This window comes from Globicephala melas, chromosome 20, assembly GCF_963455315.2.
Source record: "Globicephala melas chromosome 20, mGloMel1.2, whole genome shotgun sequence".
Lineage (NCBI taxonomy): Eukaryota > Metazoa > Chordata > Mammalia > Artiodactyla > Delphinidae > Globicephala > Globicephala melas.
This window is the reverse complement of record NC_083333.1, coordinates 32,193,510-32,213,341: the sequence shown is the minus strand read 5'-3', so window position 1 is coordinate 32,213,341 and position 19,832 is coordinate 32,193,510. Positions and strand designations below refer to the sequence as shown.

The window sequence follows — 19,832 nt, the reverse complement described above, 5'->3', positions numbered from 1 at the left end:
TGCCTCTGTGGTTTCCCCTTCTCTCTGTGGGTGCCCACTTTTCTCCTGACTTCCTGAGTTGGACAATGTGACCTTCACTTGTTCTTTTCTGATATGCCCCTTTCAGGCTATGGAGTTCCCGCCAAGTGCCCGATCTCTCTCCCGAACTCCAGACTCTCATCTGTATGTGTCACTTCAGGTTCCTGCTTGGATCTGAGCCCCTCAACCCTCACTCCAGAGACCCCCCCCCATGGCTTCCCATTCTGCCCTGGCCCCTGCAAGGTTCGAGCTCCAAAAGTGACCAGGCTGGTCCTCTTAACTGACAGTGGGCCCTGTGCCTGGAACGCCCCTCTCCTGACGTCCATGCAGCCCCTCCAAATTGTGCTCATTCACCTCCTCGACCATGTGAGGCTACGACTCACCCTGTTCCGTCTTCTACCTGTTCCAGATGTGTCACCTGGCACACCCCCTCCCGTCCTCCCTGTTTTGCTGGCGGCTGCCATGTCTACCCTGCAGAATGTCAGCTCCACACAACAAATGGACGAGCCTTTGTTTCACCTTTTAGAATGCAGTCTCCCCACTGCACCGCCCCTGACCCCAGGCAGGAGAATACACCCTAATGTGCCAGAAAGGCATCTACTGGTGACAAGGCTGCAGGCGAGGTCTCTCACCTATCACCACGATCAGAACTGGTAGGGGAGAGGGCAGGGCATGTGGCCCCCACTTCTGTCCGGGACAGCCCAGTCACACTGTGACCAGTCAGCCCACAAGCAGAGCCTGAAACCACGCCACCAGCTTCCCCTCACCATGTGCCCGGTGTTCATGATGTGAATGAATCGCAGAGGACGCGCCCACCCATGACCTGACTTGGGGTGCCAGGTCACTGCAGAGGCTCACAGACTCCTGTATCCATGGACCACCGATGGGGTGGCCTGTGTTCTCGGGCATCCTTAACTGCACTTGGAGCTCTGTGTCAGCCCCGTGGGGCTTTCAGGAGCCGTGTAATTAAGGAGTGGTCCTCCGATGAGAGCATGTGGCCAGGTGACATCTGGGATGCTCTGGGGTCACAGGAACAAGCTGGGGAGGGTCTGGGGGGACCACAGAAGGACTGGGAGGGGGGTCTCAGCCCCATGCCCATGCAGGAAGCAGAGAGGAGGCCGCGGCCACTCCCAATGGGGTAAGAAGCCTGACCTGGCCTCCAAATGAAGTGGTGGTGGCTTCCTTCTTGCTGAGTCTCCTTCATGATGGATTCAGAGCCAGTGGGGGCCCGCCCTGCATTAGTGCCCACCCAAGTGACCTCATTTCAACTGAATCCTTCTCTCAAATACAGTCACCCTCTGAGTGCTGGGGCCGAGGACTCCACCACGTGAATTTGGGGAGACACAGCTCCCACACAGGGCCCCAGCGTCTCCATCTGCACTGGAGGCTCTGGAAGGTGTGCCCATGTGGCCGTCAGAGGACCTGGGGACGTGCATCACGTGAGCTCTGAGTCCTGTTTTAAATCTAGATTCTCTGATGCGGACCAAATGCTGCTTTAAACCAGTTGTAAAGCATGGCGAAGCCAGCAGAGACAAGAAACGTGTTTCCTAAGGTCTTCCCAAGTCCTGTACACGCCGGGGAGGCAGGCGTCCTATGTATACAGACAAATCTGGGCGAGGCTGCTTCCTTAGCTCTACCAGACTGTTTGCGGAAGCTGTGTCACCTAAGACAGTAAGCTCCTATCCATGGAAGAGTCTCAGATCAACGTGAAAACTGCTGGGATAAAAACAACAGTCTGCTTGCACCCTGACCGACCTCCTGCGCCTGCCGACCCTCACCTCATTCTCCTGTAGGTCTGGGGTCCTGGCCCGTCCTCCTGCCCAGAACAGAACGCAAACACTGGCCTTCTCACTCGAGACCTTTCCCAACCAAGCCTGTGTCTCGACCTCCAGACACAGCGGAGGAGAGATGATCTGACTCATCACGAGTTGGTAAAAGATGATAAAAAGGGTGACGCTCTTCCTTGACGTGTTGAGCACAAGGAACAAAATTGATGGCTATGATTTAAGTAAAACTCATAAGACAGGAACATTGTGACTTTGAACCACAGTGAAGATTCCAATCACTTCGTTCCTGGGGAGCACGGTCTCAGCAGTGTCTCCTCCTTCCCCATCCCCAGAAAAGTGGCAGCTGTGGGCAGAGCCTGTGCCCCTCCTCCCTCCCCCGGGCCTCCTTGGCCTATTTTTTCTTTGGCAGCAGGCAGGCTGCTCTGGGCTCCCCCCAGGAGGGCCCCTCCTCCCTGTCGACGCTGCCACCTCGACACGGAGAGTGCTCGACTGATGGAGGCTCCGCACGTGCTGCAGCCTCTCCCCCACTGGGCGAACTCCAGCACCCTGAGTGCCTGAGATCACGGCCCATCCATCTCACTGCCTGGGGCCAGGGGTGGTGGGCAGCCCCCAAAAGGATGCAGAGATTCCCGTCTGACTTTATCCTGGATATGAGCTCTGCTCACATGTTCCCATCCAAAAGCTGGCCGTGAAAAAGAGGGAATTTCTTCATTAAAATATAGACGTATGGCACAGGGATGGCTGTAGACTAGGAAGCTGGAACGTGTAAGTCAGGGACCAGACAGAACCCTAGGCCCAGCAGACAGTGAAAAGAAGAAACACGTTGTTTCAGAGGCTTGGGTCCCTGTGATGTCCATGATCAGCCCTCCAGGCTCAGAGGCCAGTCCAGACTGACCTCTAAGGACCCTGTCGTCTGGAATGGACCTCTGAGAACCCAACATGGGGATCTGACCTCTGAGGACATGTCATGTAGACCTGATCCCTAAGGACCCATCAGCCCCAACCTGAAACGCCCTTAGGAGCTATGGTTCTGGAACTCCGAGGAGGAGGGGCCAGCCCCTGCCCAACCAGGCATGTGTGAGAACCTCAGACCTGTGGGATGGCGACCTCCACTCCCTCCCCAGGGATGCAGATGCAATGCCTCCCCACGGGATCAGGCCTCCCTCAGGGCCCATGAACACCTCCTGGACAGCCGGCAGGTTCAGAGACACAGGACAGGGCTGGCAACAGAAAACTGGGCTCCTCGGGAGCAAATGATTTCACCTAAACTTCCATTTCTCACCTGGGAGGTGGACCAGAACACGTGGCAGCTGCTTAGGGTCAGAGGAGACAGGGTGGGGCACACGCCTCCTGGGAGAGGAGGGAGCCGTCGTTCCCCACGGCCAGTGCCCCGTCCTGCGTGGGCCCATGGGGGCTGCCACCCGGCCCCGCGTCCTGCCTCCTGCACTGAGAGGGCTTCCTGCTCACCAGGTCCTGCTAATTTTAGACTCTGGATGTGCTTGTGACCCCGGAGGAGGAGTAAGGCTGGGAGGGGAGGGCAGCCGTGACTCCCCCCGCCAGCCACCCCTGTGCTCTGCCGTCGGTGCCCTGCTTGCTGCCCAGATGATCCAGGCAACGAATACTAACAGCTGCCCCAAGGCCCAAGGTTTACGTCCAGTTCACACACACACCGGTGCTGGACGATCTGTTCCCTGCCCTCCGGGGTGGCTGCTGCCCCCTGGCAGCTGACAACCAGGGGACGGGGCTGCCCTCCTCTGGCCGCCCCAGGTCCTGACCGTGAAAGGTGTCCCCTGGCTCCTCTTCAGGATTTCAGGGCAAGTGACCCTGTCATTCCTCTGAGAACCCAGGAGGCTCTTTCTGAGAGAAATCCTTCCTGTTACAACCACCGCCATCACTGCTGGCGGGAAGCAAAGGAGTGAAGATTGAGTCAGTCTCGGGTTTTCTCTTTTTCCTTCCTTTTGAACTTTTTACTAAAAGGGTCCTTTGTAAAATACGAAACTGTGAGTTTGTACATCTGTAAGGACATCTTGTTCTCAGCCTCCCGGGACCTGCTTCTCTACCCACTCCAGTTCTGATGGCACGAGGGACCCCGTCAGACCCATAGCCACATATGCCTTCCTGCAGGGAACCCTTGTTTAGGGAGCGACTAAAGAGAGACCAGAACAGAAAGTTCACCAGAAGGCTGGTCATACTCTAAACTCAGATGCTGCAAATTAAAGGTCAAGAATTCTACCTGCTGCCTGGATTCATAAGGCTCCATCTCTTTACAATTTACCTGACTAGTGAGCTTAGGAGAGAAAAGGGCTCGTTTTGAGCAGGTATATGGGTTTGCTAACCCAGTGTTACCATGTGTATCCACAGTCAGTTGCATATAGGTGTTTTAGTAACTATCAAACTTGTATATGGATTTTCAGATGGAAACAGATGCTTTAAGAGACTTTGCATTAAATTCTGAAAAAGATTCTTTTTTGAAAAATTTGGTGGGAACGCAAATCTCAATCTGGAGCGACTTTTCTGTCCTGATGGAGTCGTGAGATGTGCCTCCTCTCTGCGAGCCTGCGGAGCTGCGCCATCCTCACTCCAGCAGGCTTGGATCTGGACTGTTTTCCATTCCCAGGCTGTTGTGAAGGTGGCCTGGAACAGAGAACTGAATTGTCCTTGAGCCAGCCCAAGAGTGACTGAGGCCACCAAGGAGGCCGGGAGGTGCGACCATGAGGCCTCGGCTCCCAGGGAGAGTCCTGTCTATGGCTTTCGTTAAGATTTCTTCCCAGAGCCTCACACAGTCAACCTCATTCATCCCATGAGATCTCAGTGCTCAGCTGGTGATGATTTTTTGTATTGGAGGAGACTGTGCAGATGGAACGAATAAGAAAAACCACAGCCCTGATCCTCTGCTGCCTGAAGAGCACAGCGGGCTAGCGAGCGTCCTCAGGCAAAGCAGAGGAGCCGGCTCCCACCCCTGGCACTCACAGATAAGGGAGAAGGCACTCACCTCCCTGCTTACTGCGGTCAAGAAAGATTGAGACCTTTCGGGCCAGACCTGCGAGGAAACAGGGATTATGGGATGGATGCAAGGGAAAGCAGGCCAGCCAGAGCCAAATCAGCCAAAATCACACAAACCACAAACAGGGGAGCAGCCGAGAAGGAAACAGGAGGGAGGGGCAGACGGTGGCCCAGGCCACGGCTGCAGTGGGAAAAAAGGGCCAAATGTACCTCTGAACGTGAAAACCCAATTATCAGGGGTTTTGGCTAAAAAGACTCTCTTTCTAGACAGGAAATTGGAAGCGCTATGACTTGGGGGAAACATGACCCGACACGGCGTGGGCACTTCCAGTGAGTGGAGGTTAGTGGCCGGATGTGCACACAGTGCAGCCCAACCAGCAGGAGCTGACCCACTGGCCACGCCCGGAGGAGGCAGACACTTCCGTTTAGGTCCTTAGAGTGAGGACAGCTCTTCATTCATGGGGCCCAGCGGTCAGCGAGGAGGCCTCTGGGGGGTGGGAAGTGTGCTTCCATCTGGGTGTCTGTGGGCGCCGTGGCCCAAGGACGGGCGGTCCCACCACCGGTTCTATTTCAGAGCACGGCTCGCTCAGTTCCGGGGATGGCTGTGAACCCAGACTGACTTCAGTTCTCCTGACAGCGGGGTACCCCATGAGGGGAGTGTCCCCAGGCTAACTGCACATGCATGCACAGGAGCGTGTTCATGTGTGCACATGCATGCATGCATGCCCATGCCTGTGTGCACATGTACACACGGGAGCCAGGGGCATGCTAAGATGATGCGGAGACCCTGCACATTTCACATGACTTCTGAAAAGCAGGGGTAGGGTTCCCACAAGAAACAGTCTCTTTAGTCACAAACCACGGAATCAAATCTTTGCTAACAAGCTGCCACGACAGCGACTTGGCGAGCAGATTCTGAGCTGGAGAGCGCGCAGGAGAACCTCACAGGCAGACTTTTCTAACTGTTCAGGGAGTGCCAAGTCCTCCCTCCCACGTGCCCTACACAGCAGCATTCACAAATGAGACCCCCTACGCCCTCTGTAGCTGAAGGACACGGTGGGCCAGGCCTCATGGGGTGCACAGCTGTGCAGGATCCCCCGTCACAGGCGCGTGGAGGAGCTGATGACCACAGCCCCCCCGAGGGTGCCTCTTCCCCCCCCACAGCTCGTGGCTGCCTGGGACCTGAGACCAGGTGGAGGACCTCACTGCGGAGCACAGGGAGCTTCACGTGCCTGGGGGGGCGGTAATCTGGAGCAGGGAGCGGGGGCTGCTGCTTCTGCCCGACAAGGTCCCGGGGGAACACAGCCAGAGCTCTGAAGCTGTGGGGGTCCCCCCAGACGCTGACAAGCAACTGCTGTGGAAGCTGCTAGCTCTCCCCACAGGGTCCCAGCCCACAGCTCTGTAACTGTCAAGTCAGAGGCCAAGGCGGGTGAAGAAAAAGAAACAAGGTGCTGATGGGCAGAAGGCAATGAGAAGTTGGCACAGGGGTCAGAATTCCACCAGACCTGCCCCTCGGTTACTGAGCTTGAGCTCCTGAAATAGAAATTACAATCAGGGGTCTCTCCAGCCCTGCTGGGGCTGCGATCCCCGTGCTGCAGAGGGAAGCTGTGGAGACTGAAGGATGTGGGGCCCGGAGAGGCTCCCCGGTTCTCAGTGTGCCCCTTCTGGGCCCTGCAGCACACAAGCCCTTCCTGTCTTGATCCCTTAGAGCAGTCAGCCTCCCAGGCTCACCACCCCTTCCACCTTCCATCCCCCTGAAAGAACAAGGAAATAATGTCTTCCTTTTTGCTAAGCCCACAGCTGCCTGGTCAAAAGGCAGGGGGCAGACCAAACGAACTCTGGCTTAGCCGCCGAGGAGTGCTGCGTGCCTGCCCAAAGCCCCCCTCACCCCACCTGCCGATAAAGACCTGGAGCTAAGACCCCCACCAGCTTCCTGACCCCTCAGCAACAGTGCCTCTCCTGGGGGGCTTTCTGAAACCCAGGAAAGGGAGAGGGTCCAGCAGGAAGGAGTCTGTAGCAAACATGTCTACAGCAGTGGAACCACTCTCAAGTTAGGGCTGTAGTGCACACCTGGGCCAGGAGCAGCTCACACAGGTGACATTTGGGGGAGACAAGTGCAGGGGAGCCCTGAGACTGTACTGCTGTCACCTCAGCCTCCTTTCCTCCCAGCTAGACTCTCTGCCCCCCTCCCAAACTGCATGCTGTCCACCCTTGCTTTCACCTTCACTAGAGCAAAGGCAAGTGGCATCGCGGGTAAAAAACCACAGACACATCATTTGGGGGTGGCAGGTATTTGGGGGCGGCAGGTAGGTAGGCCGCTGCAAGAGGAATAAACTAGACAACAGTGTATCCACTGGGCTGCCAGTGGGCTCCCCACTTTCTCATCCTCTGGCCCTGCCGGGAGGCTGACCCTGCTCTCGACCAGCCCCTGCCTTCCCTGCACAGGAGTCTGCAGAACGGCGGGAGCCTGGGGTGTGTCCCGTCCTGCTGGACGGCAGCAGGAAGCTAAGGACTGAAAACCACGATTCAACTCGTCCAGCGTGTCCCGCAGTGAAACAAACCTGTGAGCGTGAGCACCTGAGAGCCACGGGGAGGCCGTCAGCCACCTGCTCTGCCGCAGCCAGCAGCACTGAGGCGGGCCTGAGGTGGGGCTGGGGGCTGAGCGGGTGGGAGGCGGGGGCGCTGCAGGGCAGGGATCAGGCTTTTGCTCCAATGTTGGAAAAAGCAAGAGAGAGACAGAGGGACCTGTGACGGCAGCTGTCATCCACGTTAGCCCAGGACTGGGCCCAGAGGGGCCTGGGCAACAAGAAAACGGCTGTGTTGGGTCCTGTGGAGGTGGGTATGCATGACCATTTTGTTCCTGAAGAAAATGTAAAAACATGGCTATTTTAAAAATTAACACATACGGAAGTGTCTGCCGTGGAGCCAGCTGTGCCCCCAGGGGTCGGCGTCTCCCTAGGACAAGTGCTCTGACGGAGGAGACAGAAGCAGCCATGGAGGCACCTATCGGCCACGCGAGGACATGCGAAGACCCCAGGCCAGCAGGGGGCCGACAGCAAGCCGCTCCCGCCTCCATCTGGCAGCGGCTCTGCGACCACACTGGAGGGCGGCTCCGGCTGAGGGTGTCCCTGGAAATCCAGACCCGCGGCCGCATTAATGCTGTGTGAACAGCGAGCGCGGGGCTGAGAGGTGCTGACCTCCTGACAATGGGCTGGACCCAGAGACCGGAAGGCGGTGCTGGTGTCTCTCACCCTGGGCGTGGGGCAGCCATGCACACCGACAGGCAGCACGCACAGCAGTGGCCGGTGGGTGCTGCAGCCGCGCCTCTGTCAGCCCAGGGCGGGCAGGCAGCGCACTGGCCTCCCCCGTAGGACCAGACACAACTGGGGCGCCTGCTGTGTGCTCATCACCGAGAGGCGATTAACTCGGGCACGAGGGGCACAGAATGCAGCCCCAGGCCCTGCCGCGGCCACGCTCTCACAAGCAACACGAGCTTCCAGCCAAGGACGGGGGCTGTGGGCTGGTCAGAGCTCGGCAGGACTTCCACCCGCGAGCAGAGTCTCCCAAGGTGGAGGCTGGCTGGGTCGTTACTTGGGGAGTCTGAGTGGACTGAGCGCCTGCAGGACCCCGGGGAGCACCCACCTCGGGTGGTGGGCAGCATGTCGGAGAGCCCCTGCCAGGCCGTCACCATTTCTGGATTCTTTTCCAAATCAGCAAAGTTCTTCCAGACTCTGATGGCACCGTCATCTTGGGGAGACAAGAGAGGATATTCAAATGCAGGCCTGGCTGCTCTGGGAAGGGGAAGAAGGCCCTCCCCCGGAGGCACAGGAGGACAAAGGCTGCCCAGCCCAAGGGACAGATGGGTCTCTCGTCTGGTGAGGAGCCTATCAGAGGCAGAGTGAGGCCTCTTCTGGCCTGACCTTGGGCTTCAGGGCTGTGCCTCCGCCTCAGCATTCCCGATCCCCCCCGAGGGGATCACCTGCCAAGAAGAGGCAGTCTCAAGGGGACGGTGCTCAGGGCCTCTCTCTCCCCACCTCCCCTCACACGAGACTCAGGAAATGGGCGGGTTGTTCCTCCTGCCTCTCCAGGCTCAGAACGGGGCAGAGGCCCCAGTGTTCTCCGGCAGATGGGCAGCCACGTGGGCCTGAGTGTGTGGGTCCACCACCTGGCTGTCTGTCCGTCTGTCCTTCCTTCCTTCCTCCTGGTGTTGCTTGCCCCCAGGACCCTGCTCTCTGGCCTCACTAGCCCTTCACATGAGGCCCTCAAGGATGACCTTGCCTCAAGCTGCAGAGGGAGGATGAGGTCATCTGGGGACACACTGGGAAACACTTGCCTGATCTCTGCTGAGAAGTGAAGCCTCGTGCTGCACCTCCACTGGGACCCGACTCCTGAAGGGCCCTGGGTTCCTCTGCTGTGTCTCTGCGTCCGGGGAATCACCCTCTCTGCCTCCTCTTTGGCGCTCAGAGAGGCTCGGTGTGATCTGTCCTCAAACCCCCAACTGACCCTACTGGCTGCCCGCACCACTCTGGGTTTTCGTCCTCCCCCTCCCTGCCTGATGTCTGCCAGTGGGCTGGCTTTGGACCGGGGCTGGACTTTATTTTCCTGGGGAGGGTGCCAGCAGGACCTCTCCCCATGGGTGTGCCTTTAATGATGGAGGCCTCCACTTGGGAGCGGTTAGTCCCCTTTGCCAGAAGAAACAATCGAGGTCACAGGAAGCTTTGTGCCAATTCGTGCTGGGGTCTTGCATCTGTCCCCCACCACCTCTGCATTGCGGTTTAGGTCCCCACCACACAAACCCCACTCACCTGTGGCTGTGAGCAGGAGTGAGCAGTCCTGGCCATTCAGATACTCCATGGCCGTGACCCTCGTGTACCGAGGGTTTCCGTTGTGGAAATAATCCAGCTTCTCCCCTTTCTCCCAGTCCCAAAAACTTCAGGGAATAAGAGAGGAATAAGGCTAGTGATCAGGGAAATACAAAAGCCACAAGGAAATACCACCTTACACCCACCAGGTCGGCCACCAGCAAAAACACAGAAAGGGACAAATGTTGTCAGGGATGTGGAGAAACTGGAATGCTGTGCCCTGCTGGTGGGAACATAAAATGGTGTAGCTGCCATGCGAAACAAGAGTGGTTCTTCAAGATAACTAAACACAGAACTACCGTTTGGCCAGGATTCTACCTCTGGGTATACACTGTGCACCCAGGTTATATCAGTGTCACTCACAACAGACAAAGGGTGAAAGCAACCCAAATGCTCATCAATGGAGGAAGGATGTAACAAAATGTGGTCCATACACATGGACTATTATTCTGTCTTAAAAGGGAAGGAAGTTCTGACACCTGCTTTGTTAAGTGAAATAATCCAGTCAAAAAAAGGACAAATACTAGATGATTCCACTTATATGAGGTTCCTGGAATAGACAAATTCATAGAGACAGGAAGTAGAGTGTGGGGTGCTGGGCCTGGGAAGTGGGGAGGGGGAGTCAGTGTTTCATGGGGACAGAGTTTCAGTTTAGGGTGATGAAAAAGTCCTGGAGATGGACAGTGGTGATGGCTGCACAACAAGGTGAATGTGCTTAATGCCACTGAACTGCACACTTAAAAAAGAAGACAGTAAATTTTATGTTATGTATAAAAAAAGGAGAGGAATAAGAAACAGGTAAGAATTCTATCCATTTTGGGTTTCCCCGGTGGCGCAGTGGTTGAGAATCTGCCTGCCAATGCAGGGACACGGATTCGATCTCTGGCCCGGGAAGATCCCACATGCCGTGGAGCAACTAAGCTCGTGTGCCACAACTACTGAGCCTGTGCTCAGAGCCTGTGAGCCACAACTACTGAGCCCACGTGCTGCAACTACTGAAGCCCGCGCGCCTAGAGCCCGTGTTCCACAATGAGGGAAGCCACTGCAATGAGAAGCAGCCCGTGCACCACAACGAAGAGTAGCCCCCGCTCGCCGCAACTAGAGAAAGCCCGTGTGCAGCAATGAAGACCCAACACAGCCAAAAAAAAAAAAAAAAAATTATATCCATTTTATCAGCTATAAAAAGAATCGCGTCCATGGTTCTCTCCCATCAAGTGAGCGCTTTCTCAGTGACATAAGGGCAATGGTCACTATGAATTAACATGGTGTCTTGTTACTGACACTTCCCCTTCACACACTTGCTGCCCTTGCACACAAGCGGGTTCCTCACATGTCCTGTCACTGTGGGATCCTGATGAGCCCCTGTGCACCGGTCTCTGTTCACTGCACAGGAATGGCTCCATCTTCGTACCAGAAGCTCCCGTCCCGGCCCACACATAACCGTGCTCAGGCCTCTGGAACACCCGTGGTAACGTGGCCAAGTGCAACCCTGGGAGGGCGCGGGCAACACCAGGAGGAGGGACGTCTCTCTGCAAGTTTTCCAGCCCCCCCTCCCCCCCTGAAACAGCCCAAAGGCCCGGGCTGAGGAGCTTCCACACCAGGAGGGTGCAGGGGCATCCTGCCCACACCCCCCAGGGGCTACCTGTTCTCCAGCTGAAACGCCAGCCCTGCAAGTGCCCCACGTACCAGATGCTGTCTTTGTCAGCGACGGCCACACATGGCGTAAAGGGGTGAAACTTGACCACGGAGGGGACACCAGGGTTCCTGTTCAGAAATATCTGGTCGTCCAGCCTTGTGATACCTGCCCAGGGAAACACACGACTATGGGTCTCAATTTGCAGCAAATGTCAATGATGTATTTTACCAAGGCCGACACCAGTCCCTAATGTTTGGGGACCTGGAGGGGCCCAGAGGAAAGCAGGGGTTACAGCGCAGGGGTGGGCGCCTGACAGCAGGGCCCTGCCTCTGCTTGTACATGGCTAGCATTCGATATATAATTGCGACAACCCGTCAGCAATACTCAGATCAGTGCACACTGGTTAAGGTTTTAGGAAAAGAGCACCAAACATTTTGGAATAAAGCTCAGTAAGGCTGAGATTCGTAACTGAGACCCAAGGCTGAAGCCTCGGTTTGGCCATCGCTGTCTGCAATCCAGCCAAGGATGTGAACGGGGATTTGTTCACCAGGCCCCAATACAGCCACTTGGGAAAAAACCCTCGTGGCCCTGAAGGAGCTTTAGAAGAACAACGAAAAGAGGATAAAACTGCTAAGAGCATCCGACAGGTTCACACACATTTCTGGAGAATGACACAGGCTTATGCAGAGGAGCCAGGCATGGTGGCCCCTCTTCCCTGCACGTCGTAGAGGGTGAGCAGCCCTTGTGACACTCAGGTCCTGGAGTCACCCCCTCCTCAGTGGCTGGACGCAAGTCTTGGGTGACACAGAGGAGCTGCTCACGCTTTGTGAACCTGGCGCCGGCCGGGCGAGCTACTGTCACCCACAATTTCAGTCCTTTTCCGCCTCCCTTTGCTAAAACAACTAACACAGAAAACCACTCAACAATCAAGACAGGGTTAAACTAACAGGCAAACAGGTCCCAGAGGGTTTAACTGTTGCCCAGAGGTGCCTTCCCCCACAGCCATGGGTTCCTCAGGACAGAGGCGTGATTTGACCCAGGAAAGAAGAGGGGATACCCAGGTCCTGAGTCACTGCAGGTGTTCTGCAGACATGCAGAGATCCATGTATGATGGCAAAGACATGGTGTCATGGGGGGTGGCCGGAGGGGTCATGGATAGAAAAGGCAGCATTAACTTTCTCAGCTCGTATTCCGGGGCCTCGCTGACTTGTCCGGCGACTTTGCTTGGCCTGCAGGTGTGATTCCCGTACTTCTACCGTTCACAGCCTTCCCAGCACACCGCTGGCCTCAGATAAAACTACAACTTCATGAGGAGTCCAGGCTCTGAGTGCGGCAGGTAGCGGAGGAGGCTGTGGACTCACTAGAGGCCCTGTCCTCCCTGCCCACGTCCACCGGCAGTGATGCTCCCGTCAGCAAGCTCACTTGCTAAGGTTTTCAGCGGCTCAGCAGTGCCTCTCGGTGTGTGTCTGACAAGCAGACCTCTTTTTTTCCACAAAGACTGGAAAAGAGAACCCCTGACCCTAATTTACAGAGATACTTTTTTTCTTTTTTGTCTGGAAAACCTAGTTGTTTCTCGAGTGGCTGGCTCTAATTTCACCCCGTTCAGATGTCCGACTGCACGCAGCAGACTGGCTCCCAGGTTGCGCCCGTGGGTACAGAGAAACCAATTTGTTCTGCTGTCCCCGTCCATAGGCCTGGGGTTCTAAAGAACCACCAGCTTCCAAGAAAATAGGCCCTTGACCCCATAATGCGGAGAGCTTCTATCATGCTGGGCGGCTCGCTCTCTCCTGGAGAAAGCTGCAGACTCTCAATTCCACACCCCAGAGGCTTTACATCCAGCTGCGACAGTGCTTTCATAGAGGCGAGTTACAAACAACCAAGATTGGTTTTAGCAGAAGTGACCGCACATTAATGAAACGTGACCCGAGCATCTCACGGAGAGCACTGTGAACACGTGCCGAAGTGCTTCCGAAACAGCATTGCTTCTGGAAGTACTCAGTGGGCCAAGGAGTGCGATGGGCCTGGGCAGGCAGGCCAGGGACGAGACCCCGACTCCAGGCTGCCTGCAGGCAGGGACGGTCTCATGGGTTCTCACCCTCAACTTTAAAAAGTAACCGGTAATAATCAAGAGAATTTGACAGGACAGGGAGGCAAGGTCACGACAATAATTCAACAGAAGCGTTAAGAGCCTGCTTATCCACTCTGTACGGTACCTGGGCAGGGTCAGTCCACCGCCCAAAGCTGGCCCAGCAATGAGGGCTCAGGCAGAGCCAAAAGACCAGCCCACGCCCTGTGCACTCACAGCTGTGGGACTGGGTCGGTTCCCGGGCCAGCGGGGGCTGTACTGCTGGGAGAGGGAGAGGAGAGAGGCTCGTCTCTGGGGGATGGTGAGGGCCCCAGTACTCTGTCCCTGTTCTGATCACAGGGTGGAGGCCCTCAGCTGCCCCCTCCCACCCTGCTTCAGTGCCTGGGGGGCTGCTGCAGCCAATATGAGGAGGACCCGCGGCCCAGCAGCCCTCCCTGTGGCAGCCACTTGTCCACGCTGCTCACTGCCACTTCACCGGGGGGTGGGGCTGGGGGGCATGCAAAGTGGGCGGTTTGGGCATCTGTTGGCAAATTTAGTAAAAGGTTTGGTCAAAATGTGACTGATACACAGCTTTGGGTGATAGAGAGCAATTATTTGGGGGCCTGGTGGGGTCCAGGTAAACACAGCCAGGGCCTGGTGTTTGTCTTCTGTCCCCATGGGGAGGACACAGGCCCACTCCGCCGTGGACCCCAGGGCCTGCGGAGGGCTTGCTCCTTCCTCTCTGGAAACGACAAAAGGCAGAAGACACAATTGCCCAGAAGCTGCCAGTCAAGACAGGAGCTTCCCTGGACGATGATCCCAGAGAGCTTCCAAGTCTCCCTGAGGGCAAAGGCACAGAGTCTCCTGGGACCAGGCTTTGTCAGGCAGGCGGATGGTGCCCCCACCTTGGCACTCCTCCCTCCCTCGAGCATCTCTGCCAGCCTCACTTCTCCCCTGCACAAGGGCGGGTGGGCGCCTGCTCAACGACCGCGGTGGCCCCTGGGGACACTGCTTACCCTTCTGGATGAGCTGCTGCGCCTGCTTCCTGACGCGGGTGTTTCGCAGAAACCGCCACTCCCGCTCCTTGCGGATCTGACTCTCCAGGTCATGCTCTTCCGGGATCTTCAACAATAAAAAAACAATTATTTCCAGATAAGAGGATTCGTCCTCCGCAGGTGCTAAAGAATCTGGGTTCTCTGGTCAGCCCAGTGTCCAGTGTCCTACCGCAGGCTAGAGCAGAGCATTACAGTCAGAGGTTGGTCACTGGACCCCCGAAGCAGCTTCCCTCTCTATGCTGGGAGTGCCGCTCACTGCTGCCCGCTGGGCTTAGAGGCTCTGAGACCTGGGACCGGGTGGGGGGAGGGCTGGCCGGCGCGGGGACACGGAGTGGAGACTTAGGAAACCCCTGCCCCCACGACGGCCCAATGGTGGAAGCCAGAAGTCTCGCACTCTGACAGGGCAGCAGGGGGGCTGGTTTCAAAGCAGACAGATTTTGAGGGGAGATTCAGGGATTAGGGCTGGGTGTTTTCCGAAGGAGGGGACACAAAGGGCCCTGCTGTGCCAGACACTAAATTTGCTCCTTCTTGCCCTTAAATGCAAAATCGGAAAAAGATGGGCTGTGCTCAGAGACTTTTGCTTTTATTCTTTGATGCCAAAGGGAACAGAGGCATCTGGTTAGAAGATGAACGAGCTCATGAGAAGTGACAGAGGACAGCAGCCAGGGCACGGCTACCCTGTGACAGCTGCGAGAGGCAGGCCGGGCCTGAGGGTGGGGTCTTCTCTGGGAGTTGCTGCCTGCCCCACTCCACCTAATGCAGCAGAGGGTGAAGCTGGCATCGGATTCCGCACAGGTGGAGACTGAGGAAGGAGCTTCGACCCTTCTGCCCTCCCTAATCGGCTTTCAAGAGACGGAGTTTATCTGCACGTGGAGTATGTGGATGCTGCGGAACAGTCCCCTTTCCTGGATAAGGGCCCTTCTCGCTTCATGGCTGGCGTGTGTGCATGGCGTGGGTGCCTGTGGGCTACGGATGGGTGTGCCTAGGAGAGGGCCACACTTAGCAAATAATGAGTTATGATTTAAGTCTACTTTATTCATAACAATCACTTGTCATGTAAAAAAGATGTATCTCCTAAATCACATAGTCAATCTGGCTAACTCTGGTTCCCTGCTTGAAAACTCAGTTGTAAAATCCCAAAATACAAAAGGAATCGAGTAAACTAGGAAGAACCCTTCTTCCACTTAGCTGAGTTAACCAGCCTTGTACTCAGCCAGGCAACACCACACAGGCAGAAGGAGCCCATATTCATCCTGGAGAAAGCATCAGGATGAAGGACAGTGAACGTGGTCATGTGCACGTGCCCGTGTGTAAGTGTGGCTGAGAAATGAGGTGACGTCTACACGGAGAGGAGTTCAGCTCACGTTTTAGGCAGTTATTACATGAAATGGTCATGGAGCACTTTCGTGTCTTCTCCTAGAATGCTCTGTGTTATCTCTGATCACAAATGAACAACCCCAAACCTCACCTCGTCCCTGTGTACAGGTGCCGAGGCCTCTGTGTTCCAGCATTTCACTGCTACACTCCTTTTTTTCTCTTAAAAATCACAAAACTACACCCAGCAAAACAGCAAAGATATCCTGACACAGAGACAACCGAAGAAAAGTCACCCAGAGCCTCCAGAGCACAGTTAGTGCTGTAGACATAACCCCACAAAGGTACTTGGGATAGACGGTGGGTTTTTACCAGTTGGTTTTGTTTCATGACAATCCAGAGATTATTTGAAAACAAATAACAAATAACCAATAACGTAGAACAATAATAAGAAAACCCCACATGAAAAGACTGAGACTGCACCTGAATAAATCTCTTGTTTCTGCGGGAATATATTAGAGGAAGGGTCTAGACAAGCAGGAAGGGAGTGGGACAGGCAGGCATGAAGTTCTGGACTGTACTCCCCATGGTGGGGGCAGGTGGGAGGAAGGAAGGGGGACGGGAGGCAGCTGTGCATGGGAGTGTGGCCACACGTGCCTTGGGGACACAGACAGGCTGACCTCCACGGCACAGCCAGGCATCACTGCCCTGGGCTGAGTCCTAAGCAGCAGAGCGTGGCGCTCCCGGGAGCAGTCCCACGGGCATACAGGCTCTGCTGAGCTCAGAGAAGGACTTGCAGAACTGAACTGAACTAAACCGCAGCCCAGGAACCAGTGCACGCATCGTCTTGGGGATAATTGCCATGAAGTACTAGGATAAGCAGGGGCGGAGAGCAGTGGGACAGTGTGGGAGGCGAGGGTGGAGTGAGACGAGGAGAGGACAAGAGAGTAGAAGAGGCCATGAGAAGCAGCCGGCGTTGGCCGGCCGGGATGGACAAGGATGTACGGAGGGACCAGACAGACGATTTCCCACTCAGCCTTTCTTAATCATCTGCTCATGTGCTCCTCCCCTCCCCCATGGCTCTGCAGGCTGAACAAAAGCTTCTGACTAAACAAAAGCCCAGACCCACACTGTGCTGTGCTTTCCTCTAAGCAGAGCTGGAGGGACGTGGGTGTGGGAAATAGTGTTACATGATTAGGATCACGACACTCCTCGAATTCCTAACACCTCCTGGCTTTTCCTCAAACAGAAACCAATTACGGTGCTGAAGCCTCCTGAAGCCTCCTGAGGAGCTGGCGGCTGACAGCTGGTGAGGGTGTCCCCCTCGCTCCTCGCCTGTCACTGGGGCAGGCTGGGCTTGGGAACAAAGGAAGACCAGAGGGTCTGCAGAAGCCTGAGGGCGGGCATTTCCACGTGGAGCAGGTTCTCATATGATGAATCTGTGAATCACAGGGCTGGGTCTTACCCTCAATGCCTCTGAATTTAAAGAGGTTCAAGTGCACGGGATAAAATTCATGACAGGCACGTGACTATCATGATTGCAGCATGACCCCTGGGGAAGGCTCATGATGTCAATGCTAAATTCTCAGACACCGAGCTCCCTGGGTTCCCACCAGAAACAAAGCCGAGTTCTGTGGCAGGACAGAGTACCTCTGCGCTTGCCTCTCACCTCGTTTAATAACAAACACCCTCCCCAAACAATGACGGGGGTCAGCAGTACCGGGAGGGTGTGCACTGGCTGCGGGCTGACCCGGCTCAACCTGCCACCTCTGGGCACGACATCTAAGGGGTGAAGACCACTGACTGCCAAGGAAAAAGCTCTGAAGTGCAGATCAGAGTTCACTGCAGGTACTGATACCCAACTATGGGCATTTTCATCATCAGGCCACACTTCTCGTAAAGCATCAGGGTGACCCGAGATACAGTTCACATGCATTAAATTTCACCCTTTTGGGCACAGTATGTAACCACCACCACAGTGAGCATGTTGAACAGTCCCCCACACCTCAAACTGCCACGTGCCCTCTGTAGTCAAGCCCTCCCCCCAGCCCCAGCCCAACACCCTGCCCTCTGTTCTCTGTCCCTGCAGCTTTGTTTCGCCTTTTCCAGTGGTGGCTGTGGGTCTGCATCTGAGTGAAACACGTGAACATGTAAGTAGAGGTCCCCACAAACCGCAGCCCTCGCCTGCGGAGCCTCCCCCCGCGGTCAGCTGACGTGCGCTGCTGGAGGGCACCTGCACTCTGAGTCTGAGTACCCGGTGCTGAGGAAAGGAAAGCAAATTCTTAGGGAAAAGTCAAGTTCATTTCTAAGTTTAAGAGAAACATGTTTTGGATTACCTATGCCACTTCTCCCCACAGGTAGATGACTGAGAACAGGCATCCCTGGAGACTTCAAGGACAGCCACTCAGCACCCCACCAAGTAGCTTCCGAGAATTACAGTCACTGCCGTTTCAGTGAGATGGCAGACCAACCACCTAGAGTCCAAGTCACTTGACCGCACTTGCCTTAAGCAGGAGACTGTATCAACGAAACTGAACTTCCATTACTACTAGACTAAACCCCCTTAACTTTCAAGCAGATGGTATGTACCACAGATCTAAAGGACAACTCGCTACCTACAGCACCAGTGATGAACTGTCTCCTGGGACAAATTCTGGTGTTTGCCTACTCCCTCCTTCCTTAGCCAGAGGAGCCCGAGATGTCCTGTCTGCAGGCGGACAGGTCAGCAGCAGCAGGCCGACCCTGGCGTGGACAACACACTTGGTTGACTGTAACAGGCCTCAATGATCTCTTGGGGTCATTTCTTTATTTTTTATTATTTTTAAAAATTTATTTTTGGCTGTGTTGGGTCTTCGTTTCTGCATGTGGGCTTTCTCTAGTTGCAGCGAGTGGGGGCTACTCTTCGTTGCGGTGCATGGGCTTCTCATGGTGGTGGCTTCTCTTGTTGAGGAGCACGGACTCTAGGCGCACGGGCTTCAGTAGTTGTGGCACGCAGGCTCAGCAGTTGTGGCGCACGGGCTTAGTTGCTCTGCAGCATGTGGGATCTTCCCAGACCAGGGCTCGAACCCTTGTCCCCTGCATTGGCAGGCAGATTCTTAACCACTGCGCCACCAGGAAAGTCCCGGGGTCATTTCTTTAATATATTTTTTTCCTGATTATAAAGGTACTTCGTGCTAAGTGTAGAAAGTATGGCCATCCTGTGGCCAGTTTACATCCTGCTTTTTTTTCCCTTTTAAAAAAATTTTATCATGAGCATTTTCTTATGTTACTAATTTCAAAGCTTTATTTTTTAATAGCTCCAATAATATCGTATCAAATACTTCATCCTTTTTTAACCATTCCCCTCCTGTTGGACATTTCCGTGGATCCTAGTTTTCGCTACTGAGAGGGTGCTTCTTTTCAGCAACGGGGCTTGATAAATGAGAACTCTATCACCTGCCTCAGGCACTGACAACCGTTATTCTGTGTTGTAACTGACAAAAATCAGTATCACTACAGGGAAACAGGAAGGCCAGAGAAAAGTTGTAATAGAGTCCAAATACTCTGCCTGGAAATTACTTCGTTATGTAGCTTGATATACAAGTGAGAATAAACTGCAGTTTTCAATTTTCCATTACCTATGAGGGAAGAGGAAGGTGGTTTTGTAAGAACGTGCTTTAGATCAGCAAGTCTAAAATGAACCCCTGCAGCACTCCCTGCAGAAAGACGGGCACAAAGATTCAGCTCTGACAGCACTGCCCTGTCTCACCCTGGCACCCTGAATGTGTGGCCTGAGTCTGTAGCAAGAGGACACACGTCACGTCATCAAACCTGGAAGGCAGTGTCCCGGAATAAGCCAGATTACCCCAGTCAGCTAGCTTAGTCCAACAGTCCCCAAAGCCAGAAGCGGCCCAAGTGAGGCCTGGGGACCACCTGGATGACCTTGCTAATCAAGACAAAATGGCACATTTTATACTGGCAAGCTCGGAAAAGGCAGGTAAGTGAGGTCTGTTTCTTTTACTGTTTTTTACCTGTTAATACCAGCTACCATGACAGCAATCTGGCGTCCCCTCAACAGCCACCCTCGGTGGGACAGGAGGCCAGTGGGCATAG

At 55.1% G+C, this 19,832-nt stretch overlaps 1 protein-coding gene across 1 annotated transcript in view; it reads right to left on the bottom strand.

Annotated features, from left to right (window-relative positions):
- Positions 1-19,832, bottom strand: part of RPTOR (regulatory associated protein of MTOR complex 1) — a 342,549-nt gene that overhangs the window by 7,921 nt on the left and 314,796 nt on the right. The window contains exons 25-28 of the mRNA XM_060290007.1: positions 14,388-14,493; positions 11,357-11,471; positions 9,614-9,738; positions 8,451-8,555 (exon numbers count right to left, since the gene is read on the bottom strand). Of these exons, the coding sequence (XP_060145990.1) occupies positions 8,451-8,555; positions 9,614-9,738; positions 11,357-11,471; positions 14,388-14,493 (451 nt within the window). The remainder of the gene's footprint in view (positions 1-8,450; positions 8,556-9,613; positions 9,739-11,356; positions 11,472-14,387; positions 14,494-19,832) is intronic.